General features: G+C 55.1%; 10 protein-coding genes across 13 annotated transcripts; 4 read left to right on the plus strand and 6 right to left on the minus strand.

The window, feature by feature from the left end:
* Positions 1 to 1,554: 1,554 nt before the first annotated feature.
* On the minus strand, positions 1,555 to 5,461 carry LMH87_011417 (uncharacterized protein; the record flags this gene model as incomplete). Its single annotated transcript, XM_056200554.1, has 5 exons — positions 1,555 to 3,863; positions 4,066 to 4,070; positions 4,531 to 4,575; positions 4,629 to 4,686; positions 4,744 to 5,461. 5 exons carry the CDS (start codon positions 5,459 to 5,461, stop codon positions 1,555 to 1,557), a joined length of 3,135 nt encoding a protein of 1,044 aa, XP_056052391.1.
* Positions 5,462 to 8,750: 3,289 nt separating this feature from the next.
* Positions 8,751 to 9,599, minus strand: LMH87_011418 (uncharacterized protein; the record flags this gene model as incomplete). Its single annotated transcript, XM_056200555.1, has 1 exon — positions 8,751 to 9,599. The coding sequence occupies one exon, from the start codon at positions 9,597 to 9,599 to the stop codon at positions 8,751 to 8,753; it is 849 nt and encodes a 282-aa protein (XP_056052392.1).
* Positions 9,600 to 10,113: 514 nt separating this feature from the next.
* Positions 10,114 to 11,576, plus strand: LMH87_011419 (uncharacterized protein; the record flags this gene model as incomplete). The annotated part of the gene is made up of 2 exons (XM_056200557.1): positions 10,114 to 10,302; positions 10,356 to 11,576. 2 exons carry the CDS (start codon positions 10,114 to 10,116, stop codon positions 11,574 to 11,576), a joined length of 1,410 nt encoding a protein of 469 aa, XP_056052393.1.
* A 163-nt stretch (positions 11,577 to 11,739) lies between these two features.
* LMH87_011420 (uncharacterized protein) lies at positions 11,740 to 13,648 on the minus strand (the record flags this gene model as incomplete). 2 transcript variants are annotated; one of them, XM_056200558.1, is made up of 5 exons in its annotated part: positions 11,740 to 12,412; positions 12,500 to 12,627; positions 12,701 to 13,023; positions 13,091 to 13,371; positions 13,509 to 13,648. In XM_056200558.1, 5 exons carry the CDS (start codon positions 13,646 to 13,648, stop codon positions 11,740 to 11,742), a joined length of 1,545 nt encoding a protein of 514 aa, XP_056052395.1. The 2 variants fall into 2 exon arrangements, with proteins under 2 accessions (XP_056052395.1, XP_056052394.1); XM_056200559.1 differs by having other exon boundaries at positions 13,091 to 13,397; positions 13,509 to 13,547.
* Positions 13,649 to 14,587: 939 nt separating this feature from the next.
* LMH87_011421 (uncharacterized protein) lies at positions 14,588 to 16,386 on the plus strand (the record flags this gene model as incomplete). Its single annotated transcript, XM_056200560.1, has 3 exons — positions 14,588 to 14,830; positions 14,902 to 15,887; positions 15,957 to 16,386. The coding sequence occupies 3 exons, from the start codon at positions 14,588 to 14,590 to the stop codon at positions 16,384 to 16,386; spliced, it is 1,659 nt and encodes a 552-aa protein (XP_056052396.1).
* Positions 16,387 to 16,515: 129 nt separating this feature from the next.
* LMH87_011422 (uncharacterized protein) lies at positions 16,516 to 18,216 on the minus strand (the record flags this gene model as incomplete). Of its 3 annotated transcripts, XM_056200561.1 has the most annotated exons (2): positions 17,294 to 17,296; positions 17,395 to 18,216. In XM_056200561.1, the coding sequence occupies 2 exons, from the start codon at positions 18,214 to 18,216 to the stop codon at positions 17,294 to 17,296; spliced, it is 825 nt and encodes a 274-aa protein (XP_056052399.1). The 3 variants fall into 3 exon arrangements, with proteins under 3 accessions (XP_056052398.1, XP_056052397.1, XP_056052399.1); XM_056200562.1 differs by having other exon boundaries at positions 16,516 to 18,216; XM_056200563.1 differs by lacking the exons at positions 17,294 to 17,296; positions 17,395 to 18,216 and adding an exon at positions 16,516 to 16,860.
* A 962-nt stretch (positions 18,217 to 19,178) lies between these two features.
* On the minus strand, positions 19,179 to 20,321 carry LMH87_011423 (uncharacterized protein; the record flags this gene model as incomplete). Its single annotated transcript, XM_056200564.1, has 3 exons — positions 19,179 to 19,467; positions 19,523 to 20,172; positions 20,235 to 20,321. The coding sequence occupies 3 exons, from the start codon at positions 20,319 to 20,321 to the stop codon at positions 19,179 to 19,181; spliced, it is 1,026 nt and encodes a 341-aa protein (XP_056052400.1).
* A 467-nt stretch (positions 20,322 to 20,788) lies between these two features.
* On the plus strand, positions 20,789 to 22,926 carry LMH87_011424 (uncharacterized protein; the record flags this gene model as incomplete). Its single annotated transcript, XM_056200565.1, has 2 exons — positions 20,789 to 22,816; positions 22,882 to 22,926. The coding sequence occupies 2 exons, from the start codon at positions 20,789 to 20,791 to the stop codon at positions 22,924 to 22,926; spliced, it is 2,073 nt and encodes a 690-aa protein (XP_056052401.1).
* A 499-nt stretch (positions 22,927 to 23,425) lies between these two features.
* Positions 23,426 to 25,051, minus strand: LMH87_011425 (uncharacterized protein; the record flags this gene model as incomplete). The annotated part of the gene is made up of 1 exon (XM_056200566.1): positions 23,426 to 25,051. One exon carries the CDS (start codon positions 25,049 to 25,051, stop codon positions 23,426 to 23,428), a length of 1,626 nt encoding a protein of 541 aa, XP_056052402.1.
* Positions 25,052 to 26,180: 1,129 nt separating this feature from the next.
* Positions 26,181 to 27,123, plus strand: LMH87_011426 (uncharacterized protein; the record flags this gene model as incomplete). The annotated part of the gene is made up of 3 exons (XM_056200567.1): positions 26,181 to 26,231; positions 26,288 to 26,981; positions 27,038 to 27,123. The coding sequence occupies 3 exons, from the start codon at positions 26,181 to 26,183 to the stop codon at positions 27,121 to 27,123; spliced, it is 831 nt and encodes a 276-aa protein (XP_056052403.1).
* Between the last annotated feature and the right edge of the window lie 103 nt (positions 27,124 to 27,226).

The raw sequence follows: 27,226 nt of genomic DNA on the forward strand, positions 1-27,226 counted from the left end.
AAGACGGCTCCGAGATAGGAAGAGAAGGGAAAAAAGGATTGCAAACAAGCCGAGCGTTAGTAGAGCCGCCAAGGTGGTTAGTTAGTTAGTGGTGGACTTTGTCCAGGCGGTGGTGCTGACGGACCAGACGGACCAGACGGACCCGAACCTAGCTGGAGTGATGACGCAACGGGCCGAGTCTCGAGAGTCTGGGGCATTGAGATTTGGCACCATTGAAATCCATCGAACTGCCATGCTGCATCAAGACAATCCAGCGGGCACAGTCTGGCTCTGCAGTCCACAGTAATGCTTCTTCCAAAGGGGCAGAAGAAGACGCCAAAAAGACAGCATCCATCATCCATCTTGGCGGGCACGCGGGCAACTCCCAACACAGCCTCACTCTTGGCCCAGGCCTGCGGCAATTGGCAAGTTGGCTGGTGCCCTCGACATCGTCACCACCTCGCAGCCTAGCTCTTCAGACTACACACAGGTACGCGTCCGTACCGGTAGTATTCGCACCTTTATCAACAAAGCCAAGACGGTAGCCAAATGCCAATATTTTGAGCGGTTCCTCTTTTACAACAGCCATGTCTCTGCATTGTCTATTCCCGAACCAAGACATTTCCTCACTTTTTGTTGTTGTCTCACACACACAAAAAAGCATCAGACAAAAAAACATCAGCCCAGGCAGGGCGCGCATCTCTTCATCATTTTATCCATCCCAAGTAGGGATAGAGTGCTGGAATCGATCAGCAAGGAAAGTCGTAGCCCCATGGGTACGGCAACTAAAAAAGACCCCAGGCCACCGTATGACATACGGCATCGGAAATAAAAACACGCCAAAAAAATGTGTGGCGGGAGCTAGTTAAGGCTCCAGGTCCGTCGCGTCAACACTGCCGAGCGTCCGATGTCACCACCACCTTCAGATGCCGTGATACGACCACATTTTCTAGCTTCATTCCGGGAGCTGCAATCTGCTCGTCAACTCCTGCCATCGTACAGGAATCTATGTTTGGGGTTTTGGTCATCTGACAGCTCAGTTTCGCCATTGGCGACTAAAAAACACCAGAACAACGGCCTAATGAGCCCACATCGCTCTGGAGCACACATCGCAAGGACGAAAAACTCCATCACGAACAATTTTTTTTTTTACAAGCATGTGATAATGGCTTTATAACAACATGTGATGACAGCTCATTCTAAACATGTGAAAATGACAGCCTTAGTTGGGGCTGGGGGTACGGGTTCGTGATTAGAGTTGGTGGTTGGTCTTGGGGTCAGGTATTGCTTAGTGTTGGTTGGTATAACTACTCGTGAAAGTGCAAACTCTATCAGTCGTCTGGATAGCGAAATCGGACCTTCAAATAGGCCTAGCCCTAACTTCATCATCTCGGATCAATCAACAATCTCTAGCCAACGCAAACGTTGCTCGCGCATACGCGCGTCGCGACATGCTACGCGAGAACCGCCCTCGACACCGAGAAATCACCCATCCAGCACCAATCAATCAATGCATCTGACGTGCATATATCCACGTATACTCTCATAAATCATTACATAGTGACCATGCATCACCTAGTCTACAAGAAACCCACCCCCGTAGTCCTCCGCATCATCTCCATCAACCTCCATGTCAAACTCCTCCGTAACATCACTCTCACCAGCATCCCCCCCCACGTCCTCCTCCACGGCATCCGCCTCCTCCAGCACCCTATCGGCTTCTTCCTCCGCCGCCTGCCTCTCCTCCTCACCCACCCCGCTCCATATCCGCCGTCGGATGCGCAGGCCCATCAGCAGCCGCCGCCAGAGCTTCAGCGCCACCAGCGCCTTCAGCTCCTCCTCGCGCTCCTGCTCCGCGTCTTCCAGCCCGGCCAGCACCGCCTCAATCGCGGCGCGGTACTCTTCCGCGACCACGATGCCCGTGAGCACCGCCGTGCCCTGCCGGCCGGCAAACGCAAAGCCCGTCAGCGCGGGTGCGTAGTCGACGCCCACCAGCTTCGCCGCGTGTGCGGCCAGCTCGTGGGTGATGTGGGTGCCGCCGCGCGGCACCATGCTCGGCACGTAGACCTCGACGTTGCCAAACTTATTCTTGGGCACCTTGCCGTTGCGCACAGGGTCTGGTTCGTACAGCTCCGTCTGGTCTTGTGTGTATATTGGCACGCCAGCCGCATCCTGTGCGTCTTCTTCAGCGCGCCGGTCGTCGTCGAACCTGCCGTTCCTCGGCTTGGCTCGCTGGATCTTGGGCAGCCATTTGGCGGGTATCTCGTTGGGACGCACTTCACGCCCCATACGGAACCACTTGTCGGCGCTCCTGGCAATGCGCACATCGCGTCGCCGATAAATCTTCTCCAGCGGTGCCTTGTTGCCGGAACTCAGCGTACCAGAAGGCATTGCTGTTGGTGCAAGTACTTCGTGACGCCGTAGGTGTCGCTGCAGCGCGTATACAGGGTGGTCTTTAAAGTCTTGCACGTTGCGAGGCATGGGCTCTCTCGCCTCCACGCCTGCTAACTCGGAGTCTTCAATCTGGTCAAGGTCTGTACGGCGCCGTCGTCTAAACGGCCGCGTCGCCGACCGCCACCAGTCATTATTATCCGTCCCGTCAACCCGCATGCGCCTCGTCTTGGCCGCATACGCCTTTGTGTAGCGGACGGTGACGTCCCGCGCCGTGCCATCCTCGTCAAAGGCAACCACGTAGCTCATGCAGTTTTCTTTATCCGTGATAGGCGGCTCCATTGACTTTGGTTTCCAAAACGTATGTGTAACCACAGGATCCGCTGGCTGCCATTTTTGATGGCCAGTATCCAGCACTTCCACCCAGTACACAGGGTACGCCGACTCTCGCAGCCTCACTGGTGTCGCAAAGCTCTTGAGTGGCTTTTTAGGCGATGGTGACGGCTTCGGCTCAAAATTGTGACTGGCGGCGCTGGGATGCCCGAGCCGCCGGCGCGCTGTAGACGCCGTAGGGCTGGTCGTTTCAGCCGTGACCGCCATCTCCTTGTACTGCTCAACTTGGGAGCGCACCTCTTCTGCCCGCTGCGTTTTCGTCGGTGTCTTCACCAGTGTCACCTTGGGCAGCGTTGGCGCTCCGTTCCCAAACGCCAATGGCTGGAGCGAGCACACGAGCCTGGCCTTTACGCCCACGCTCCGCAGCAGCGCGCAGTACAGTTGGGCGCCCACATCGCGCGAGCCCTGTAGCGTCTTTGCCGCATGTCGAAAGTCATGTCGGTCAGTGCAGGTCTCTAGATGGTCGGGAAGCTGGTACTGCTCCAGCTGCGTTGCGTCCTCTGCCCAGCGCGCGCGCCGCAGCCCCCGCTCCGTCACCTCAAACTTGGCACGCCACATGTCTGCTGCCTGTTTGAGACCTGTTTTCAGGCTCTCAGCCTGGCCAAACTGCGGGAGATGTAATCCAGGTGTGAGGTAGTCGGCCGTCTTGTCGCTCAGATGCGGCCGCAGTACGTCCTGCACCTGCGTGTCGTTGCACCAGTGATTGCGTCGTGCGACGTGCGAGAGCAGACACAGCAGATGCATCTTGTGCACGTCGAGTCGCCTGTCCCGTTCCTCCTTTGTTATAGGTTTGCGGCGGTCGACACTGCGCTTCGTCAGCGCATTCGCGGCTTTTTGCGCTGTCAAGTTGAGCTCGAGCGCTTGCGCCGTCGGTTCAGCAGCCGAGGAAGCGGCATCCTTGCTCTTTTCCAGGGCAGTAGCGAAATCAACATCTTCGAATATCATGTCATCTTCGTCTTCTTCGCTGTCATCCTCGGAATCTCGTTCGATTGTTTGCACATGTGCGGGGCGCAAAGGCACGTCGAGGAACTCGACATCTTCGTCTTCTTCGTCGGATGACTCTGGGGCGCCGGCGGTCGCTTCGGTCGCTTCGGTCGCTCCTTGTGGCTGTTGGTCAGTTTCCTGTTTGCCAGCACGCCGCCGCTTTCTCGGAGGCTCGCCGCTGATGCTGTCTCGAGATGCAGATCCCTCTACGCCGGCTTCAGCGAGCATCTCGCGATAGATGCTGGGGCCGCCGCCCACAGGGCCGGCATTGCTGCTTCCTCGGCGGCCGCCTGCGTTTGATCGCCTCTTTCTACCGACCATTTCTACATGTTCAGATAATCCGGAGCGCTGCGGACTGTAGACAATTGTGTGTGTCAAAATGTGAACTGATACAGCAATTGATAGCTCAAGCTGGAGCTCTTCACGGCGCACGCCGGTAGTGCGTCATAGTTAGCGCCGCGTTAAGTTTTGTCACGGAATCACGTGTGGCTCCTCATTTTCAGCAACAAAATGGTTATGCAGCGACGAAACTCAACGTTTAGAATAAAATAAAACATGTAGTAGATTAACATGTAGTATATTGGATTTATCGTCAAGAACTGTCTAGTTCAGCCCGTAAAATTGACTAACATAACACGGCGCCGGTGACGCGTTACAGGCGACTGCAAACGTCACACGACAGTCAAAACAAGCCGTTAACACCAACTAAGAAAAGCACAAAAAAGAGACAAAAACGCAGAACAAAAGAAAGCAACATAAGTCATTATCAAATTTACTAATTACTTTGTGAGCCAGCCAAGGTAGTCCGCAACAATCAACGTTACCATTCTGTAGAGAACATTAGCATCAATTCGCAGGTGGGTGCGTGTAAGTGGACTTACGCATGGGGCGCAATGCGGACGTAATATGTACCAAAACCTCGGTAAAATCGCAGGATGCCTTCTTGCTTAGCTACTGTGGTGAAGCAGTCGACCATTCCCTTGTACGGCAACTTGCCATCAGGTCCCTTTTGCTGCTTCTGCAGCCGCGTCTTCACAAAGTCAAAGGGAAGACTGAAAAAGGAAGCAAAGAATCCGGCCGTGGCGCTCGCAGTGAGAGTCTGGATACGAGGAGAGAGGTCGGTATTCTGCTTCAACTGAGCCTTGGCTTCGCTGAAGAATGCGAGTTGACCAAAGTTGAGGGCCATGGCTCGGGCAACAGTCGGGGCCGCGCCAGCCCAAAGTGCGCCAACGCCCTCACTCTTGGCGATAGATGATAGAGCATCAACGACAGACTTGTAGTTTTTGCGCTCAGCAAGGGGCTTGAGGCCGTCGCTCTGCATGCGAATGAGAGCCAGGTCCGCCGGGTTGCCAATCATGGCAGCTAGGCCTCCAGCACTGAGACCGGCAGTGGCACGTTCTTTGAACCCAACACTTCGGCCATCAGCCTTGGCTCGGGCGCCGAGTCTGCCCATGAAGGTGTCGAAAAAGCCCAGGCGAGCAGTGGTGTACACAGCTTGACGCAAAAGACCTGCCGAGAGACCAGTGTATAGGTCGCTAAATTTGCCGCTTGCTACAATCTGACGAGCAACGGCAATCGGACCCGTCTTTGGGCCAGATGCAGTGCCTTCGCCAGCGAGTTGAATGCGAACCTTGACCATGTCGACGGGCTGGATGACTGTAGTGGCGACCATGCCACTAATACCGCCATTGATAAATGGGAGGGCTGCCACCATGTATGGCGTATGTATAAATTTTGAAATTCGGGCAACAGTATCGCTTTTCATGATCTCAGAGGTCCTCGATCGAGCGGACTCGGCCGCTTGCTTCAAAGGCCCGCTAGTCATGATGAGTGCTGGATTGGATTCGGGCTTTGAAGAGGAAGAGAGTTGTTCTTGGGTTGAAACCTGCATTTTGAATACTATTAGTGGCCAATAGCACAGACGAATCCGAGACAGGTCCAGGAGGAGGAAATATGCCGTATATGAACAAAGATGAGACGAAACATGCCGGATACGACCGGGCCGTCAGAGGCCCTGGGCATCATGGCATTGTCTCGAGACAGCCCAACAAGCCGCGTTTGGCCGCCGAGACGGCACCCCAGTCGTCGAGGACTGCGAGGCCGGAGCCTCGAGGCTGAGACTGAATGCCACCCGTCTGGGATGCGGCTCTTCATTTACCAGTACAACTCATGTGTAATGTGGATTCGTGATGGGATCCGCCCGCCGGCAGCAATCGGAGCAGGGAATAGCACCGGGTCGCTTGTTATGAGATAAGGCTTACCTCACAGAATTACCGATAGAGGGCTCAACGAATCGTAGCGTCGCCGCAAATCTACATCAAGAATGGTCTCAGCTTTTCTGTAACGGCGGGCAAAGACAAGGCGGCCCGGCTGCGTGCGAGTGACACCGGACGACACCAAGCAAGGATCCCGATGCAGTGGGGCGCTGCATGATGGAACATGAAGTGCGTTACAACATACTTGTAAGTGATGTCAGAGAAATTGGCACTGTTTCTCTTCGACTTGGCCAGCGAATCTTGCGCTGACCAATTTCTTTTTGTTTTGTTCAAAAGAAATCGGGCTGCTGCCAGGGGAGGGCGAGCTGGGCTGGCTTGTCGGCCGTCTAAGTGCTGGCTGAACTCTAATACGGCGCGGGGAAGCTTCAATGCAAGACACGTCAAATAATTCGACAAGCGCTCGCAGCGACAGGCAAAAAAGACGCGGTGTATCAAAGGTGAAAACACAAAAGGCAGGATGTTGCTGAATCTAAATTTTTCAAGGTTTCGCCAGGCGAAAGAGGAGGAGGGGTTGGAAATGAGGAGAAAGCAGGCGCGTGCCAGCCAGCTGGCCGGACCGTTTCAACACGCATTTGGAGAGCTGGATGCCGAACCACCGCGATCCGTGTGTGCCATTCACAACCCCTCACTTTCCATCAAGCAAGTTTCTGCCTGTACAGAGTACATGAGCGATACATGGGCGATGAGAACCGCGGGCGAGAACGAAAACAAAACTAGCGGACTGGGCCACCACGCCCAGCGCAGTCCATTTGAGTTCTGGCCAGTCACCTGCCATGGATTATCGGTTTGGGATGGTGTGGAGGGTGGCAGCCACCACGACTCTGGCGCAAAAGAGCCAATGCCAGCCCAGGCCCGTTCTGAGACTGCGGGGTTGGAGCTGTGATGGGCGACCAGAAGAAGCTCCGGTGCAGAGGAGGAGGATGAAAGCTTGTGCGTAGAAGCAGGCACCATCATTCTTCTGGCTGCGTGCGTTAGGCTTTGTCTTTCGTGTACATCACTGCATCATTGCGCGCCCCCCCCCCCCCCCTCACGCAGAAGGAAGCCGCCGCTATTTAACGGCCACCTCCATCGTCGCCGTCGGCCGATGATGTGCATGAGGAGAACGACGACTCGGGATGATCAGGCACAATGTAGATGACATGAAGTGTCGCCATGCTCTCGCGGGTTTTGCCGGTGGCACAGCGGTGTCTTGCACGGTCTGCGACGGAGGGCGGTGCTTGACGACCCGTGGCGCCGTGCTGCTGGCCCTGTCTGCAAAGCTACGCATTGGACGGTAGACGGAGTTGCTGTGCCGATTGCCAGCGGAACACTGGTGGTATACATGCGGCTGCTGTTTTGAAATGGCGGCGACGTGATTGACAGGCTAGCTTGGCCATGGCTTGGTGTCGCATTCTAGGCTTGGTTTCGGCCGGGCGCAAAGGCCCAAGTTTGGGGTACATGCGCGGTACAGACCGTTTGTGTATCTGCGTGGCTGCTTTGTTCATTGGGAGGCACCATATAAATCATTCACATCCTACGCGGCGGCGGATGTATTGTTAGTCGCTCAGCTTTCCCAGCGACGTCGCTCTTCAGCACTCGGTCTGCGCTACCACGGCTTCGTCTTCATACGAGCTGCAAACCCGACCTACACTTACAACTGCCGTCGAGGCACGATAACTAGCGAAACAAACCGTATCGATGGGTCCGTTGCAAGCCCCAGCGCTGCGACTTGGGCGGCCCCGGTCGTGCGGGGAGTCTTCGCCGCGACTGGTAGTTAATTACAGCTCCGCCGCTCCAGCGCTAGCGACGCAAGGCTGGTAGGAGCTTCCAATGGAGCCGTGACGTGACAGTACTGGCGATCCTCCCGGTGCAGTTGCCCCAGTAGTGTAACTTAGTGCCACCAGCAGCTGGCTGAGACTTGTCAGTCACTCAATGTATCGTGCACTCACAACGCCGTACCTTTTCCGTCAACCCGAGATGCGCCATGCTCGCGCTGACATCCCAAAATGGCGGACATTTCTCGGACCGAAAGTCATAAAGCCAGACGCCGAGAAGGAAGCCACACGGGGAGGGGAGAGGTGAGTCTCCGACTTTCAGGTACCCTGAACCTTGTTGTGACAATCCTCGACCGTTGTGGCTTGACGCTTCTACGCGACCTTGCCAAAATGACCCCAGCATCTGTCGGAATAAATCGCTAGCCCTGAAATTCACGGCTGGAACTGGCTCTGATAAAGAAATTGTCAAAGGGGACATGGTGTCATTTCGACTCATATGGCGTGTATAAATAAAGCTTGCTATGAGTACGTAATTCGTCTCAACCAATATAGCCGCAGATACAAAGCTTTGCAAGCACGGGTCGCTATGAAAGTCGTAGACCCGTTTTCAGTAATAAGAGACAATGATTTAAATGTTTGAGCCTCTCTGAAAGGCTGGACAAGTCCTGCCCTAGCGAGCCTGGCGTCCATAATAAAACTGCATCCACAGCGCAATATCCGACGCATCGAGGCTCGATTTCCTGCTGTCATCAAAACGGCATTAAGTCGTAGCACAACCGATGTCAAGCGTTCAGAAGTTAAAATTCCATTTCCTAACAGGCAACGCATGGGTTGCCTCAGCCTGTAAAAAAAAAGCCCGCATCGGTCATTGACACTTAGTTAGTATGTAAGACGAACCATCGGAGAAGGAGTAAACGTCGCTGATGTGCTAATGATATGCCTGTCAAACACGCGTTGAGTATTTTTCACGTGGCTAGTAGCGCATTTCAGAGTCGTCGTCGCTAAAATCTGCCTCGTCGTCTTCACTATCCTCGCTATCCTCGCGCTCCCAGGCTTTCGCCAGTTCCGCGTCTTCCCGCTCTTCCTCAACTTTATCCAGCGCCATCTGGTCCCGTAGAGCTTTGATGGCGGCGAGGTCATCCTGAGATGCGTCACGGAGCTCCTCCTCAAGCTGTGTCTCCAGCTCCTCGCGTAGGCGCTCAGTTCGCGCCCGACGCTCGGCAGCATACTGCTTCTTGATGCTCGCCCACTCCGCACCAGACTTTTGAGCCCTCTGTCGCATGTCGACCTCAAATTTGTCATCCACTACACTATCCATGTCGTCGTCGACTTTGTCCGACACAGCTTCTTCAAACTTAGTCTGCTCTGGTCGTAATAGGTGTCCGAGCCCAGAGGCCGCATGCTCCACATCTGTGTCACCAGGAAAAGAGGAATCTTGGTCGTAAATGTCGCTAGTATGGCTCGTCCACCATTCTTCGAAGATGCAATTCAAAGCCTCACGGCTGAGCTGCTTGGTGCGGTCCGGAGCCCAGTAGTCGCGGAGCACCTCGTCAATGGAGTTTAGGCCAGTCACAGCCTTGACGTTACTTGCGAGCACGTCGGGTGGTGGATAACCGAGAACCTCATTCACCTGCGCATCGTCGAGAGATTTTGGGTACGCGAGGGCTTTGCCCGCAAGGTTCAACTGGCTCAACAGAAGCAGGCGCTCGGCTTTGGTGAGCTCCTCATTCTGTTCGGAGGCTTTCTGGCAGAGGCGACGTGAAGCGAAGCGCGGTAGCGGCCCAAAATGCTGGACTGACAGGCTGGTGTTTGACTCGGGCATGATGATCAGTCGTTGAGGCGTCGTGATGCTGAAGAAAGGTCTTTCTAACGAGGGCACAGGGATATCTCATGTGGTGCGCTGTGGATGGAGACCACAGGGCCCTTAGATGCGCTATGAAGTGTCCATTTGAAGCGCACCGTCAGTCAGCTCACTCGCGAATTATGATCCTGCAGACGCGTCATTCTCCAGCTCATAGAGTCGGCAGATTAGAGGTCAAGAATAAAACTGATATCGCGCATAATATAGTGCAGGACTTTGCAAGCGATGCCGAGGAATTAATCGTTGGATGATGACGCCGGATCTCTGAGGTGCCTAGCGAAGCCCCACTCGACCCTTGGCTTGGCGGACAAGCTCCCAAGCCAGGAAAAAAAAGTTTATCGGGAGAGCATCAACGATAAGCATTCAAACAAACGGACGAGACGGAGAGCAAAGGCAAAAGGCGGCACAGCAGAGAGATTCAATTTTCCGGAGACTGATCCGCATATTTTAACATTAATCACCAAATTCTTGCGAAATGGTCAAGCGGAAGAGGGGAGCCGACTCCTTGTCGATTCGGCATCTGGAAAAGTTCCAGGAAGACATTTCTCGCGCGCTCAAGGAGGCCAAGGGTTTTGAACGACAGCGCATGAGCAAGAGACAGCGGGACATTGACATAACCGCGGGAAAAAAAGAGAAACTCGAGAGAGAAATCAACGTACTCAAGGTATGAAAAGCTGCAAGTATGCACAAGCGCCGCGACCCTGCTGACCCTGGTAGTCCTTGGACCTGCACCAGACTGCGCGCGCGCACCTTTACTCGTCACTACTAAGGATCAAACCCATTGCGAACCACGACGATCTGCCCGAGCAGCTCAAGAAGGGCGTTGCGAAACCGGAATTGGCCGAAGACGAGCGCGTGGTGCTGCACAATGTCACGAGCGGCCTCTACAACCGCGACGGCGTGAAGAAGGCTGTTGACAAGGCCATCACCTTCGTCTGCGAAGCCCTTGATATCCCCGTGCCTGAAAAGGGCAAAAAGGGCAAGCGTGAGCGAAAGGGCAAGACGCAAGAGACACAAGAACCCGTGCCAGCACCCGTAAAGACGGAAGAGGGCAGCGAGCAAGCGGACGCAGACGACACCGATTTCGAAGGATTCAGTGCCGATGACGACGAAGATGACGACGAGGCTACACTTAAGATAGAAGATCTGGACAGCGACAAAGAAGTCGAACGAGAAAACGACTTTGCAGCCATGGACGGCTTGCTGGGCAGCTCCTCTGACGAGGACGAGGATGAGGAGCGCACTCGCCTGTGGGAAAAATACCGCGGGAAGGAAACTGCCAATCTGGACGATATTTCCGTCTCCGGCGGCGACTCTGACGGCGGCGACCCAGATGCTGATGATGATGACGACGACGAAGACGACGAACCTTCAGCCAAAACTAAGAGCACGAAAAAGGTCACCTCCCGCGGCGTCTCCCTCTCGCCCTCGCCCTCACCCCCACCAAAACGATCCAAAAAGGCCGCCGCCGGCAGGCCCACCGACTCGACGTTCCTGCCGTCGCTCATGGGCGGCTACGTCTCCGGCTCCGAGTCCGCGTCGGACGTGGACGTCGCGCCGCCCAAGAAGCGCCGCGGCCAGCGCGCCCGCCGCGCCATCTGGGAGCAAAAGTACGGCAGCAACGCCAAGCACATCAAGGACGCGGCCAACAACAAGGGCCGCGGCCGCGACGACGGCTGGGACATGAAGCGCGGCGCTGTGGACGCCAGCGACAGCAGGACGCCGTGGAAAAAGGGCGTCAAGAATCCCTTCTCCTCGGCGTCAGCCGGCAGTGGTGCTGGCGCTGGAAGATCGCAGCAGCAGGAGACGAGACGGCCGCCGCCGCCGACGAAGCGCGATGACGAGGGGCCGCTGCATCCTAGCTGGGAGGCAAGAAAAAAGGCCAAGGAGTCGCTAAAAGCCACGTCCTTTGCGGGATCCAAAGTTGTTTTCGATTAGAGTCTAAACAAACACAAAGGCGTTTGAAGGGAAGGCTGTTTGGTATAAAAAGCATCATATATATTTTCGTCATGAATCAACGGTATGTACATTACAGCTTGCCGCTGCGTCGTATTCGTGAGTCTGTATACACCCTCCCTTGTAGAGCAGTGCTTGGCCGCGCTTAACAAAGCGGTGGAAAGGGTTCCGTCCAGCAGTCGTCCCATGCCGTAGAACCCGATGCCCAAAAGCGCTTCAGTGTATCTCTAATGTGAAAAGGGAGGTAGAACTCCATGTCTTGTTTCAACCCCATGAATATGTACTCGATGAGCTCCTGGTCCTCGGCCGGTCCGTCCGCCAACGCGACGCCGGCGACGGGCAGGCACCAATGCAGAGCCAATTTGGCTTCCAGCAGCGGCAGTGCCTCGCGTATGAGCGACATGAGCTCGTCGCGCGCTGGTGTCTTGCTGTACGTCTTGCTCGTCGCGGCCGACACGCACGCCGGTAGGGTCATGATGGCGTACAGCCGCACGGCAGCACGGTACGCCCGCGCGAGGACGGGGATGACAGGTTTGTCGGGCACGCCATATGGTTCTGTCCAGGTTTTCACGCTAAAAGTTTCGATTTCATCGAGAATAGCCTGGCCAAGAGGTTGAATGACGGTCCTCGACTCTCCGCTGGCGAGTCTCATTCGTAACTTGCTGATGCGGTGCATGCAGAGGAAGAGGGCGCTTGGGCAGGGTAACTCGCTGTAGAATTGGCGACTAAAGACTGCCTCTATTTCTTCGAGTGAAAAGTCGTAGATGGGCATAATTTGGTGATCCGGTGGGCTTGTTGTGTTGACGATGACGGCGTTGCTAATATGCGGTATGCGATCAATAAGCGGATTTACAAAACAAACCAACCCGTTTACTCTGCCAGAGAGGTAAGACGCGAGCACTTACGTTATCACCCATGTGGTTGAGGTTACGGTCAACCCAGTTTTCAAAATAGTCCCCAGCTTCCATTTCATTTTTATAAAGGCAAGAAAGCCAATGATGTGAGCGCGCCAAGAGGGACCCAGGGTGTACAACTATTCAGAAAGTCAACTTGTTGTCTTGAACATATCAAGACGTGGACAAGACATTCAAAGAGGGGATCTGTACCTCAGCATTGATGAGAGAGAATATTCGCACCAACACAGTAGACATACTAAGCGGCGTCGGATTCTGCAGTTCAATGTTGCAGTTGACATCTTGCAGGACCTCCAAGGCATATTGATGGAACTTGTTCCACTGATTCCGCGCCGCCGGGAGTGCAGACGGATTGGGCAGCGCGCTGTGCGCCCGCGACAGACGGTTAAGGTACTCGGCCGTGGCGTGTATAATGAAACGAGGCCGGTTAATATTCTGGATGCAGACTACCGCCATCTTGGCATGCTTGTCGTTGTCAATGTTGCTGAATGCGACAGGATGGACAACCTCATAATCTAGAAAGAGACGATTGGTTAGAAACGGCATGGCAGCGTTTAATTGCCGGAGCGACGGAAGACATGCAGTATTTGGCGCATTGCGCAAAGTCGCACTCAAAAGGCTCCAGGGTCTGCACCCGAAATGGATTGGCTGCCTTGACGGACGACTGCCGCGAGGCAGGGCATATCTGACGCTCTTTGAGCGCATCCGAGGGTTTGCGCCGACCAGTCGCCGTTCCTTCCTTCTTGGCAGGGCGCTGCGTGTTAGACGCCACGAAAGGGTCCTCATAGCCCTGGCACGTCCGTCGACCTGAGACGCACTTGTTGCAAGCGGGCTTGGCTTCATCGCACTTGACCCTGCGCGCGCTGATCGATCGCCGGACAACCGTCGTCTAGTTAGCTCATCAGTCCAATCTCAGCTCATCTCTCACCGGCCTGGGCACACTATTGCCACTCATGCGAGCCTAGGCGCAAAATCAGGCCGGAAGTATACTCTCACATACCGACAAGTCAAACATCCTGTTTTGCTTTTGGGTGCCCATTTCTTCTTGCGAGGCTGCTCCGGTGTCACTGAGCGACTAGTCGCTGACGTTCTCGCAGGGCTGGAGAACGCCGATGACGATGTCGACGCGACGGAGCTCATGGTCCGGTTGTCGCTGGATGCGCGCGCCGTATCAAGCTGGCCGCGAACAGGCGGGAGGGGGCGCGAGCGAGAAATCTGGTGCTTGTATAAGGGCTGATGAAGAATCCAAGCACAAAGGTCGGTAGTTGCAAGATCAAAGCTGGGAGTGGCTTGATATCTCAAGTGCGGCTCGTGGGGGCTAGTCTTATTAGTTTACAACCGTGTCAGCCCCTCCCGGGCCAGGCTCTTTGGAGCTATTTGCTAATGGTAATGCCTGGTGAGCACAGTCAGTATTTTCTTGCCGAGAATTCTTTGGATTTGCGAGCTTGCACCTTGCCAAAGTAGGGAATCTTGCCCCATCTACGAGGTTCGATTCATAAATCGTTGCAGTAATCGCCTGTAAACTAGCTAGTTACGGGCTACAATCCTCCTACCGGTCGCGAAGGAGCGCTAGGTGTCCCTGGTACGGCGAGTCTCTCGAGTCCAACAAGGCTTAGCGCCCGCAGATAGGAGTGCAAGAATATGTTAGCGAGGCTCGGAACAAGCGCCCCGTTTTCTCACTCGCAGACGGTGTACATGGCGCCATCTTCATCTGATGCAGGAAGCCTTGCGAGGCTCGTCTTGAATGCGGTGGGTAAGAGGTAGCGGAATTCCCTGCGCATCAATGCCAATTGAAATAATACATTAAGCACCTGCATATTGGCATCGCCAAGCAACGATGTCATGGATCAAATCCCCACGAATAATTGGGCCAGAGGTTGTGCCTGGACGATGCAGGGTCTGTACGAGCTGTCGCCTGTGCGGGGCAAACAGCTCCTGTAGGCGAGCCTTCTTTTACCAGCCTCGTCATCTCCCACTGAGACAGCGGCGAGCTTCCTAAATCACGCCATTGCATTATGAGAAGCTGTTTCTCGTCATCCTATTCAGACCAACGGAAGAAAACTAGAGGCACCCGCCGTGATGACCCGATACTCCAAACTACCACTTGTGGCTGCGGCCCTGTTGACCAGCGCCGGACTCGTCGCCGCTGTACGTGCTGGCGCCCAGGCCCCTCTAGATCATCACCAGCCCTCCTCCGCATCGTCGGATCAGAAAACCCCATTCACATCTGAGCTCGATGGCTATGTACAGGAGCTACTAGATGAGTGGAAGGTCGCCGGCCTAGCCATTGGCATTGTCGACTCTAAAGAATCCCATACCAAGGTGAGCAAAGCTGTGGGACGGGCGCAATCTTGTAGGCGAAACAATTCTGACAAAACAAAACCGCAATCAAGGCCTATGGATATTCTCAGCTCCCCAGCGTGCCAGCTACTACGGACACGTTGTGGTATGTGGGCTCGACAACGAAAGCTCAGGTCGCAGCCACTCTGGCCCAGCTCATCGACAATCAGACCCATGCAGCTCTTTCCCAGGGCTGGCAGACGCCTATCTCGTCTATTATCCGTGATGACTTTGTTGTCGGCAACGAGTGGGCTACTGCACATCTCACCCTTGAGGATGCCGTGAGCCATCGCACCGGCGTGGCAGGCCACATCGACGCCTACCCCAACACGCTGAATGGGACGCTGGCGACCTCGCAAGACATCACACGGCTTTTGCGGCACCTCCCTCTCTCCTATGAGCCAAGGACGAAATGGGACTATAACAACTTCATGTACACCATGCTCTCCCACGCCCTCGAGACGTTGACAGGCGAGCCCCTCCGTCAGACACTGAAACGGGTACTCTGGGAGCCGCTCGGCATGACCTCGACGTTTCTCAACCTGAAAGACGTGAACCAGTCCAAGCACAAAATCGCCCGGGGCTACTTTTGGAACCGCGAGCAGCACGAGTTCGGCGAGTACCCTCTCTGGGACGCGCCCGGCGTCAGCGGCGCCGGCACAGAGCTGTCCACCGTCAAGGACTACACCAAGTGGCTCGCGTGCCTCATCCACGAGACGGCGCCGCTGTCCAGGGGCGCGCACGGCGAGATCCGCAAGCCCAGGATGATTGTGCCGCCCGAGTCGTATCCGCCGCAGGGCTTCGACATGAGCCTGTACGGCCTCGCCTGGTTCCGCACCACGATCCACGGCCACGTCGTGTACCAGCACACCGGCTCGACGGAGAGCCACGGCGCCAACGTCGTCTGGCTGCCGGAGCTCAACTACGGACTGGTGATTTTCGTCAATCAGCCCAATGAGATTCGGCACGTCATTGCGCGCAGGCTCATTGAGGATCGAATCGGCACACCCGAGGCTGATCGCTTTGACGTTTCTAGATAGTGAGTGCTCTGACGCCCTTCATGTCTGAGTTAAAGCAGCGCTAATCACAGTACTTTTTCTTCGTATAGCTGGAAGGAGATGCTCGCCGCGGCGGAGAAAGCTGTCGACAATGCGATTGACGCCCTCTTCCCCGAGCGACCAACTCCCGCGCTGCCTTCCACTCACCCGCACAGCGATCTTGTGGGCGAGTACCACCACCCGGGCTACGGCACGCTCCGTCTCCGCCTGGAAACCGATCCAATCAATGCATCCAAGGAGATTCTTGTGGCAGACCGCGAAAATCTCGCTTTCCCTACTCAGTGGCGGTTCGAGCACGTGTCGGGAGACTACTGGGTCGTCTGGCGCTATAGCTACGTAGACACGGCCAGGCCGAATGCTGCGTATGCAGCCCGCATCGACACGGCAGTGAGCGGCGCTGTCGATAGCATCAGCTTGCAGTTGCCAGAAGCCGTAGTCGGCAAGGGCCCGCTCGAGATTGTCTTCGCTAGACATGATTAGTTGTGAATCGATGGGCGTTTCCAGAGCCATTCAGACATGGCGAAGCCAAGCTTTTACAATTCAAGGCCAAAAAATGTTCTTTTAAATCCATATACATGTATGCAAGCCACTCATCTATGAATATCCCATCTATGCTGCTTTCGAGGCCCGTGCCTTGTTGTCGCGGTGCCGCTTCTCCTTGGCCGCCGTCTTTCGTCGCGTCATCCAGGACCGGTTGAGATCACGTCTATTCTCCCAGAACCACTTTTGAAAGTCGCTCGTAGCCTGCTGCTGGCCACTCGCAAGGCCAGCATCTTCGCCCTCTTCGTCGTAGCCCTCCTCCTCCTCTTCCTCTTCACCAACCTCGGCCATGTCGGCGTCTTCGTCCGCTGGGGGAAAGAAGCTGCGCATGCGGGCGGGGTGGACCGTGTCTGGAGTCGGTGCCGCGCTACGGACATTGCGCCATTCAAAGTCTTGCTTGGTGTAGGGTGTCATGGGTACGGATGGCATCGCAGTGCCGACAGCCTCCTCCTCTTCTTCTTCTTCCTCGTCTCCGTCTCCGCCAAAGAAGCTAAAGCCTGCCTCCTTCTTCGCGCCGGGCGTCGTTGCGTCGTTTTCTCCGGTATTAGACCGCTTGTAAAGCGCTTCCAGTGGGTGCACAGCCTTAGGTGTGGCAGGTGGGGGTGGGATATCAATCATCAAGGGCTTGGAAGTGGCCTCCCCATTCGTCTCCGGTTTGGGCGTTTCGGACTCGTCGTCGGACTCGTCATCTTCAGAGCCATCGCTGCTCGAGTCTGATGAGTCGCTTCCGGAGCTTTCGTCTTTCGCATCCGCTACCACTTTCTTCACCTTTGGCTTCTTTGCATCCTCCGTTGGCTCGTCCTCGGATTCCTCCTCTGACGAGGTGTCGTCCGCCGAAGTGTCGCTATCACTAGTGCTTTCGTCTTCAGATTCGGACTCAACAGGGGCCACTTGCTTCTTCTTTGGTGTTTTCTTAGGCAGTGGCTTTGGCATTTCCTTCTCCTTGACAATTTCCACCACATTGCCATCCTCATCCACCCAGCCTTTGCCCTCAATAAAATCGGTCGCGGGCTTGCCCTCGGTCTCTGGAGCAGCCGGTCGGAGGAAGTTCATAAATTTTGTTGTCTTTTCAAATTCGTGAACAGTAACTTGTCTAGAAGAGCCCTTCTTCTTCTTCTTCTTGGCGCTAGCATCTTCCTCGGGCAGGTTTCGCATCTCATTGGGAGGCATTCGAGTCTTGAGAAGACATTCCTCTTTCTCAATGTATTTCGACCTCGATTGTTTTCGCTTCGGGTCCTTTTCAGTGCTCTTCGTATCTTTGGCGCTGTCCTTGCTCTTCTTCTTATTCTTGTAATCGGCGGGTTCCGTCCATCCACGCTTCACTTTGCGGTCGTCAAGCTTGACGCCGTTGACAACGCCCATTTCGCGCTTGCGCTTCTTTGGTCGTTCGGAATCGTCGCCGTCCTTCTTTCCCTTTGACTTTTTCCCGGTCTCTCCAGCCTCGTCCGCCGATTCGGCCTCGATGCGCTTTTCGGGACGAGCCTTCTCAACGCGCACCTTGCTACCCTTCAGCACCGTGCCGTTGAGCTTCTTCTTGATCTTGTCGGCGTCCATCTGGGGCAACTCAACAAACCCAAATCGTTTTTCCGGAAATGTTTCGAGCGAATGGTACGAAATATTGCGGGCGTTCGGGAGAGCGGTAGCTGGTACGATAATCTTCAGTAGATCGGCGTCAAACGGGGTGATGTGCAGGCGAACAAAGCCGTCCCCTGTTATCTCTGGAGACGCGGCGCGCGAGTTCTTTGGCTCTTCTGCAGCCTCTGTCGTCATCTCCAGTCCTGGGGTACGAAGCGCAGGCCTGAAATGACTTTTTTGGTGCCAAAGCTGGATGGGCCTTTTTTTTCAGGATGAAGATAAAATTCGATGCCAGGTCAACTTTTTAGCGGGCCCCGAGATAGATTTAGCCTGCCCACTGTTCTGGGCCGCTAGTTATCACAGACTGGTCGCCGATCCACCACCCTGAATCAAGCCAACTGATTGTCATGTAAAGTAAGAAGACTGATTTTACGAAACAGGAGCATTGATGTAGCTCATGAACCTCTGTTCTCAACGGGACAAATGTTATAAAGTCCGTCACGATAGTGGAGCATGGTGTACATAGGTAACTGGTTTCCCGATGCTCGATACCAAGGCATCACTGGATGACGCAGACACGATTGCGACAGAAGCGAGCTGCTGACAACAATGAAAAAAAAAACACCTTCCAGTCTCTTAATTGATTTTTCTTCTAAATTTGCAGTACTTCCTTCCTACTTCGTCTTCAATATCAGATTTTTAAGGTCAATTAACCACGCAATGTCTAGATCAGTTAACAGAGCAATGGAGCGAATTGCACTAAGGCGCCGTTGAGTAGCTCGTCTTTAGACATGGCTTTACGCGCCCGTTATGCTTTTCGACATATTATGAAAGATTCGAAAGCGTGTAGGTCGTGGCAAGCTGCGTGTAAGTCACGCAGGTGAACAAAGCTGACCTCGTTGGGATTCACATATGTCTCAAGGCCACAGCCATGAACCATTGAAATATATGAAATCTTCATATTTAAAAAAGTATTGTAAAAATGAATCAATGTTCTTCCTTGTCAAATCTTACATCGTGACATACAATATAATTACAAACACTTCCACCATTGAGAGGAGAGGAAAAGAGAAGGCCTCGTTACATGTGTCGCATCGCTAGTCCGTGAAAAATGCAAATCCCAGTATAAAAACAGTCAAAAGGACGCCACGGTTCGCTTAGCCAAAAGGCTTGGGCGAGTTGTGACGGAAGAATGGTTGCGGGTTCTGCTCTCGTACGTCACCACCGATGGCCTTCCACCAAACGTCACTGCTCCAGCGGATGATTCTCTCGGCGGCTCCCTGAGGTGTAGCCGCGGGGCGAACATCGAGGTAGAAAACAGGCTCATCGTTATCGTTCTCCTCAGCCTCGCCAGAGTAGTAGTCAATGACGTATCGAATCTGCTGCTGCTCGCCGTTGACATCGCGCGAGACGTACCAGTCGTGTCGGTCAAAAGGAGGCTCGGTTCTATACAATGTTAGACAAATTCTACCCTTTGGCAAATGCCACAGCAAAAACCTACCCAAACTTGGATGGGTAAATCCAGCCCAGAACCTGGAGCATGGCCGCCTTGGGCGTCATGTCCTTTGGTCTACCTTGGAATCGGATGAGACTGGGATCGGGCTCCTTTCCGTCCCAGTTGCGATCCATCTCCTCGTCGAAATGCTCCTCGCCGCGCTTGCACAGCTGCCAGCCTCTGTAGAGACCGCGGTGGAAGCGCTGCTCCCAGCCAACAATCTCCGCCCAGGCGCCCTCGTTGAGGAAGTTGTGAACCGAGACCATGGATTCGACGGCTGTGATGTCGGTGTCTGTGTAGCCCTTGCGCAGTAGCGCATTGTACATTTGCTGCGGGGACGGGTACTCCCACGTGCCGTCGCCGTCGCCCTTGGGGATCGTCGACTCTTCTCGTGACGTCGGTAGTGCAACCTTTTGGTTGAGCGCCGGCTTTTGCGACAGGTCGGGGAACATGTAGTTGAGAGGGTTGAGCTGCGACAGGATGGATTTGGGCTCCGAGGCGGCTTCGGGCTTCGAGGTGCCCGCAGCAATGGCCGCGGCGCGCTGATCGTGAGGAACAGGGCAGCCGGAGGTGGAAGGAATCGGGGGCGCGGGTTTCGTCGTTTCAACTTGAGCGTTCAGCTTGTCGAGCGACTTTTTGTGCATCGGGCAGCCAGCCTATTGACGAAGTTGGTTAGCTGTCAACGGCCAACTGTCTTGAGTGCGCGCGCAATACTTACAGGAGGCTCCTTGCCAGCAAAGCCGGCGGGGTGGCCGCTGGGGATCTGCCCGACGACAGGTATCTGATCAGCCCAGAACCATCCCATCGTGAGAGTCGTCGTGTCCTGCAAAAGGAATGGCAATGAAAAACGCTGCAAATGCGCAAGCAAAGACTGGCTGGCGAAAAGGGACAATCAGCGCCACCCGAGATAAAGGGACGGAGAAATTTCTAATCTTATCGCGTCATGCCGGGAAGCCCGTGGGGCCGGACAGCGCCTTCGCCTCTGTTAGCAGACGCCTGCCACAGTGCCCCCGGCACTAACAGCACAGCGCTGCCAGACACTGGAGCCGGTGTTAGCAAAGGTACCTGCTTTTGCTCGTTCTACCTATTCCTTGCCTGCGTTTCCACATGTCGTCACTGACTCCGTCAGTGAGCGCCAACACCAGAGCTGTCTTTCGGCACGCGCCGGAACCACGGGCCCCATCAACAACCCATCCTTTCTTTTTGCATTGCCACCGACTCGAGCATGACAACAACGAAGCATATAAATACTGCATCAATTAGCTCATCGAGATGAGGTTTGAGCTTCTGCTCGACCGATTTGCCGCCCGGTCGGGCCTCCGACAAGCACACGGCTTCAAACCGACATCATTCATCCCCCGGCCGCAATGCGCGCGACAGCTGCATACGCCGCGCCAAATACCGTGGCGCGGCGGCAGACGCAGCAACGGCTCTGCGCTCCGGGCTTCGGCCGGCGCAGCCGCAATCGGCACGGCAACGTTTGTCGAACTCGCGCGCAAAGATAACGGCGGTACCGACCAGACGGGCGAGCACCGCATGCTGGAGCTGTCACGAGAGGAGATTGCGAAAACAATAGACGACAACGACCGCGGGCTGTCGCGAATCGTGCACAAGGTCACGCTGTTTATAGACTTGTATATTTGGGAGCCGATTTTTACGGGTGTGCGGTTCCTCCACCTGGTGGTCATCTTCGTGCCGGTCATTGTTTCCGTGCCCATCATGTGGCTCGGTCGCCGCCTCCCGGAGCGGGACAATGAGCGCCAGGGCACGCTGTTGTGGTATAGCTTTCTAGTCAAGGCCATGGAGCTGGCAGGCCCGGCGTTCATCAAGCTCGGCCAGTGGGCGGCGTCGCGCTCCGACATCTTCCCCAACGAGCTGTGCGACACAATGTCCAAGCTACACTCGAATGCGCCTGCCCACTCGATGCGGGTGACGCGGGCGACACTCGAAGCGGCGTTTGGCGGCCGTCCGTTTGAAGAGATTTTCGACGAGTTTGACGAGAAGCCGCTCGGCGTCGGCGCGATTGCGCAGGTATACAAAGCCAAGCTGAAGCCGGACCTGACTTCACCGGCCGACTCTGATATTGTCACCAACAAGCAAATGTCGGAAAATGTCAAGCATCATGTGAAAACGGTGCTCCTGAGCTCTCCTAGCCGCGTGCCGTCGACGTACGTGGCTATCAAGGTCCTGCATCCCCATGTTGAGCGGACAGTTAGACGCGACTTGCGCATCATGGGGTTCTTTGCTTCCATGCTTAATGCCATTCCGACAATTGAGTGGCTGTCTTTGCCGGGCGAGGTGGAACAGTTTGGAGAAATGATGAAGCTGCAGCTTGATCTGCGCATTGAGGCGGCGAACCTGGCCACCTTTCGACAAAACTTCAAGGACCGATCCACCGCCTGGTTCCCGTACCCCTACACAGACTTTACAACTCGCAACGTGCTGATCGAAGAGTTCGCCCAAGGCATCCCGCTCGCCGACTTTATGGAGAATGGCGGTGGCGTGTTCCAGCACGACATTGCCGACGAGGGCCTGGATGCCTTTCTCCGCATGCTGCTACTCGACAACTTTGTCCACGCCGACCTGCACCCCGGCAACATCATGGTGCGCTTCTACCGCTCCGCCAAGCCGGAACTGCCAGAGCTTCCCATGCGGCAGGCGCCGGACGTGCCGCCCGCCGCCAACGACCCATCCGACGTGACCGAAGAGGTGCTGGAGCGCCTGCGGCCGTACCGCAAGGACCGCGACGCATGGCAGACGGAGCTCGCCAAAATTGACGACGAGGGCTTCCGGCCGCAGCTCGTCTTCATCGACACGGGTCTCGTCACGGAGCTCAACGCGACGAACCGCAAAAACTTCCTGGACCTGTTCCGCGCCGTGGCCGAGTTTGACGGCTACAAGGCCGGCCACCTCATGTGCGAGCGCTGCCGGCAGCCCGAGGCCGTGCTAGACAAGGAGGTCTTTGCGCTCAAGATGCAGCACCTCGTCCTCAGCGTCAAGAGCCGCACGCTCGCGCTCGGCAACGTCAAGATTGGCGACATCCTGCAGCAGGTGCTCGCCATGGTCCGCGGCCACCACGTCCGCCTCGAGGGCGACTTTGTCAACGTCGTCATCAGCATCCTGCTGCTCGAGGGCATCGGCCGCAGCCTCAACCCGGACGTCGACCTGCTCAGCAGCTCCCTGCCCATCCTGCGCCAGCTCAGCACGCAGGGCGGCGCGGGCGGCGTCGGCGACTTTTCCATGATCCTCCTGTGGGTCGGCCTGGAGACGAGAAAGTTCCTGCAGGCAAGCATAGAAGACGTAAGTTTCGGGAAGCAGCCTACTCTTGGAGGGTAAAAAGTTGTGTGCACGCTAACGATGATTAGGTTGAACGATGTGTCAAATACGATCTTTTGTCTCCCAACGTTTAGACATACAGCCGTCATGGCAATACGATAGACGATTCTCAAGTGTAGCAAAGGGCGGCGTATATATGGTTTTCACTTTTTCGGGGATTTCCGTCTTTTATAGAAGAGGAGAGGGCGTGCATCAACAACAGACACGTTTACATAATGGTTAATAGAAGCCACTCCATCGGCAATCCTACTCATATCAGAGCTTCTACTACTTCACTCATGAATGTGCCATTGCCCATCAAACGCCGCCATCATAAAGGCAAACAGTTGTGATATGTATATTGGATATAAATGTATGTCTGACGCCCACTTCTCTCAGTGACAAAGTAACAAACAAGATAACTTTCTCCTGTCGTTATGTACCAAAGCAACCATCATCAACTCCATAAGCCCAGAAAAATAAACTCCATGCATTCGCTAGTAAGAAAAATGCGGCCGTGATAATAAAGCAACACTGTAAGAGACATATACCGCCTTTAAAGCCATTTTCTTCTTTTGGTTAGTGTAATCGCCTTTAATCCGTGCTCGCGCTCAATTCCATCGACCTTTCCCACAAGTTTCGCAGCAGCGTTGCGGTATCGTTAGTCTCCTCTGTCACGCTTGAACCGCTCATTCTTTCACTCGAGCGGGCTGCGTCATCACCCTCGAAGCTAGAGCCGGCGCCACTGCTTCGTATAGTCGTCACCCTTCTCGAGGCCGCGGCTTGTCTCGGATCTGGCATACTGACATTGCGGGCATGGCGAACAGGCGCTTCAGGTGCTGTTCTTTTGCCGTTGACAAGAGGTGTGGCAGGGCGAGGAATACGCTTGCTTTTCCCAAGATCGGGTAGTCGACCGAGCCGGTTGAGCGAGCGGGCAATGGGATTCTGACATCTTCGCACAACGAGGTATTCCATGCCGGCTCTTTCCATGAGTCTGTTGACACGCGGATCGCGGCTACTGGCGCCGTCGTAGCCTGCACCAGTAATGCCAATAAGAGGACCTGGAACGCCGCCGACAGCTCCAACAGCTTGTCCAGGTTCAAGAGCAGAGCTTTGGCGCTGAAGATTCAGCTTCTGTTGTGTTCGAGATGTTCCTGCTTTCGGAGCAGAACTACGACCGGCAGCCTTTGGCACAAGGGCACTATTGTCGATATCGGAAATGGGTTGCTTTGCGCCATTCTGCGACAGGCTTGAAGAAGAATGCACTCGGGGCGAAACCGGTAGCTGTCTTGAGCTACCAGGGCGGTTGTAGAATGAGCCCTCACTGACGATGCCGGATCCGGGAGTCTCGACAAATCTCGAAGTCAGCCCATCTTGGTTGCCAGATGTTGAGAGCGACCCATTGGGAACGTCTGATTCGGGAGAATGACGTGGAAGACTGGCCTGTGCCATTTGGGTAGCCATCTGCGTAGTTGCGCCCTGCGACATGGTTCGCTTCAGCACGCGGGATGTAAGATATTCTTTGTGGCGCAGTCGTTCTTGTTCAGAGGGTGAAGTGGTGGTGGAGGGCTGCACAGACTCGGCTGGTGTATGCGGTCTAGAATTGGCGCTGGGAGCGGGGTTTCGCTGTAGAGAAGATTGGCCACTGTTGATAAGTGAACCTTTTCGTGACATATGCGGCGAGTTGGAACCGCTCGCATCAACCCATTCGTCTTCGGGATCCTCTATGCCAATGTCGAATGTCACTTGGGATTTATGAGGTTTTTGCTTGTTCACGGTAGTGCTGCTAGTATTGCGATGCAGCTTGTCAGACGACCGGATGCGCTTGGACACTTCGATGCTGGAGCGGTTGCGCTTGAGGCTAGATTGGGAGGCACTTTTGGGTAGAATGGAGGAGGAGCTGTCCCGCGACAGCTTAGCTTCGCTATTAACGCGGCGGTGGTTTGGACGGCGATTGGACTCGCGATCACCGGGAGAGGTCGTGCGCCTGGTTAGCCTTGGAGCGGCTTGAGCATGCTGGTGCGACTTTGTGTGGAGGACCTTGGAGGAAGGGACGCGGGCATGAAGGCGACCAGCGACGTGGTGGTGCTTTTGATGCTGCTGCTTATTGCGGTGATGGGTTGCAGCTGCAGAGACATCGCTTTGGGTGTCGGAGTCGCGATGCTTTGATTGGCCATCGGGTGCTGCAGATGCGGTGTCCCCGTCTCTTTCTCGCACCATGGTTCGCTAAATGGGCTGGCTGACAGCACAGCGAGGCGTCGACAGGGTTTATTCGGTTGGGTGGTGGGCGGCGAAGAGGGGGTGTGGTCGAAATTGGGCTGCGGATGCAGGGAAACGTGGACCAAACAGGATAAAGCGATATCGGGGGGAAGCCAACTCGGCGCAGTGCTGAACGGAAGAGCTGCAGCAGTGAGACACCGAACTGTGGTGGTGAAAGGAACAAAAGATGCTGGCTGATGGGACGCTGCACTGTATAGGTAGATATGCGTCACTGGGGAGGCAGCAGCGGGCGCTCTGCAACGGCCGCAACAGTTCACCAAACTGGACCAATTGGTGGTGGGATGGCGAGTGTGCGGTGTTTGGGGCCCGAGACGAGCGATACGCGGTGGTTGAAAGATGATGCGCCCTGCGATTGATGATGAGGATGATGGGTTGACGAGAAGCCAGACAGCCGGGACGGAAGGAGAGTTGAATGAAGCCCAGGTGAATCCGGGTCTGGAATGGGCTAACGAGGGCCAGGCGGGGCCGCGACAGGGCCTGTTTGGCGAGTCGTGATAGCGCTGCTGTAGTGCTGTCGTGTCTGCTGTCCCGCTCCAGTGAGTGCGCTGGCCTTTTCTCGAGTCCCCGGGTGCCCTGCTGCCCTTTTATACCTGCATTTCTCAATAAATTGTAGTTACATTGCTGTCCTGCGGCAAACCGGTGGTGTAAGGATCTATACGAAGGAGCACAAGACTGCGCGTGATACCGCTGTGTAATAAAAGTGTCAAGGCGCGGATCCTTTGCTTGATGCTGACTGATGGGCTACTCAAGTCTGTTTCCAGCAGCTCCGAGCCCGAGTTAAATTGCACTCAAGGAAAGTCGAATATGAGTGCAGTTTTAGTTCAAAAATTATAATACTCAAACACATGGTCGAATTGCCATTGTGTCTGTGCCTGCCATTCGTCTGGCACAATTCCGACTTACAACAGAGCCATCACGTGCCCCACTCTGGCCATAGTTTTCGTCACAGTCGCGCCTCTTCTTCAACGTCACACATCACCGTATTTGCTACTGCGCCAGCTTGCATATCCTCAGACGACGCACATATTCAACCTACCTACCTGCACACGAAGAGCCTATATCCACTACAATGTCCGGGCTAGCGGAGTTGGAGGCGGAGAAGGAGCAGTACCGAGAACAGGTGCGCCATCATATCACAAAAACTCCCGACCGTAACGCTGCTGACTAGTCCTTCAGCTTGACCTCGTTCTTGCGCAGCTGCGTGATGACCCCGGAAATGCCGAACTCAAGGCCCTCGAGCAGGAGTTGAAAAATTTCGTCGATCTCCTCAACGAAAACATTGCAGAACTGAAGCCGAAACAGGCCCCCAAGGCGGCTCCAAAGCAGCCCTCGCCTCAGCCCGAACCTGAGAAATGGTCGCGAGAGAACCATCCCGCCTTCAAGAAGACTGCGGCTCCGCCGCCAGAGGAAAAGGACGACGCGCCTATCACCTACCAAGTCAATGATACTGTAATGGCAAAATGGATGTCCGGCGACAAGGGCTTTTACCCCGCGAAGATTACTTCCATCACTGGATCAGCTGCCGCACCGGTCTACGTTGTCAAATTCAAGAGCTACGATAATACAGAAACTGTACGATCACGCGATATTCGTCCCGTTTCGAACAAGAGAAAGGCGGATGCGCCACCTCCGCCGCCGTCCGGCCCGGCGCCGCCTGGTCTCGTGTCCTCGGCGGGCGCGACTACATATCCAAACGCCGGCAAGGACGGAGACACAGAAGCCAAACCACCGAAGCCGAAGAAAATAAAGGCCAAGAAGGAGCTCGAGGCCGGAAAGAGCAAGTGGCAGGATTTTAACTCCAAGTCCAAGTTTGGAAAGACGCAGAAGAAGGAGAGCATGTTCCGGACGCCAGATGGCGTTCACGGTAGAGGTCCGTTCCATCGCCATCCGTACTGTCGGCAAACGTACTGACTTTCCCGCCTCTAGTTGGCTTTACTGGATCTGGACAAGCAATGCGCAAAGATCCGGGCCGAAGCCGCCATGTCTACCAGGTGAACGAAGATTTAGACTAATGACTCTGATGCTCACAGCAGGACAATTTCCTTCCCTCTTTTCACGATGAGCATGTTTCTTTTTCAACGGCGTTTCAAGGATTGGAAAGACTTCAGACTGTGC

Source organism: Akanthomyces muscarius, chromosome 4 (assembly GCF_028009165.1).
Source record: "Akanthomyces muscarius strain Ve6 chromosome 4, whole genome shotgun sequence".
Taxonomy (NCBI): domain Eukaryota; kingdom Fungi; phylum Ascomycota; class Sordariomycetes; order Hypocreales; family Cordycipitaceae; genus Akanthomyces; species Akanthomyces muscarius.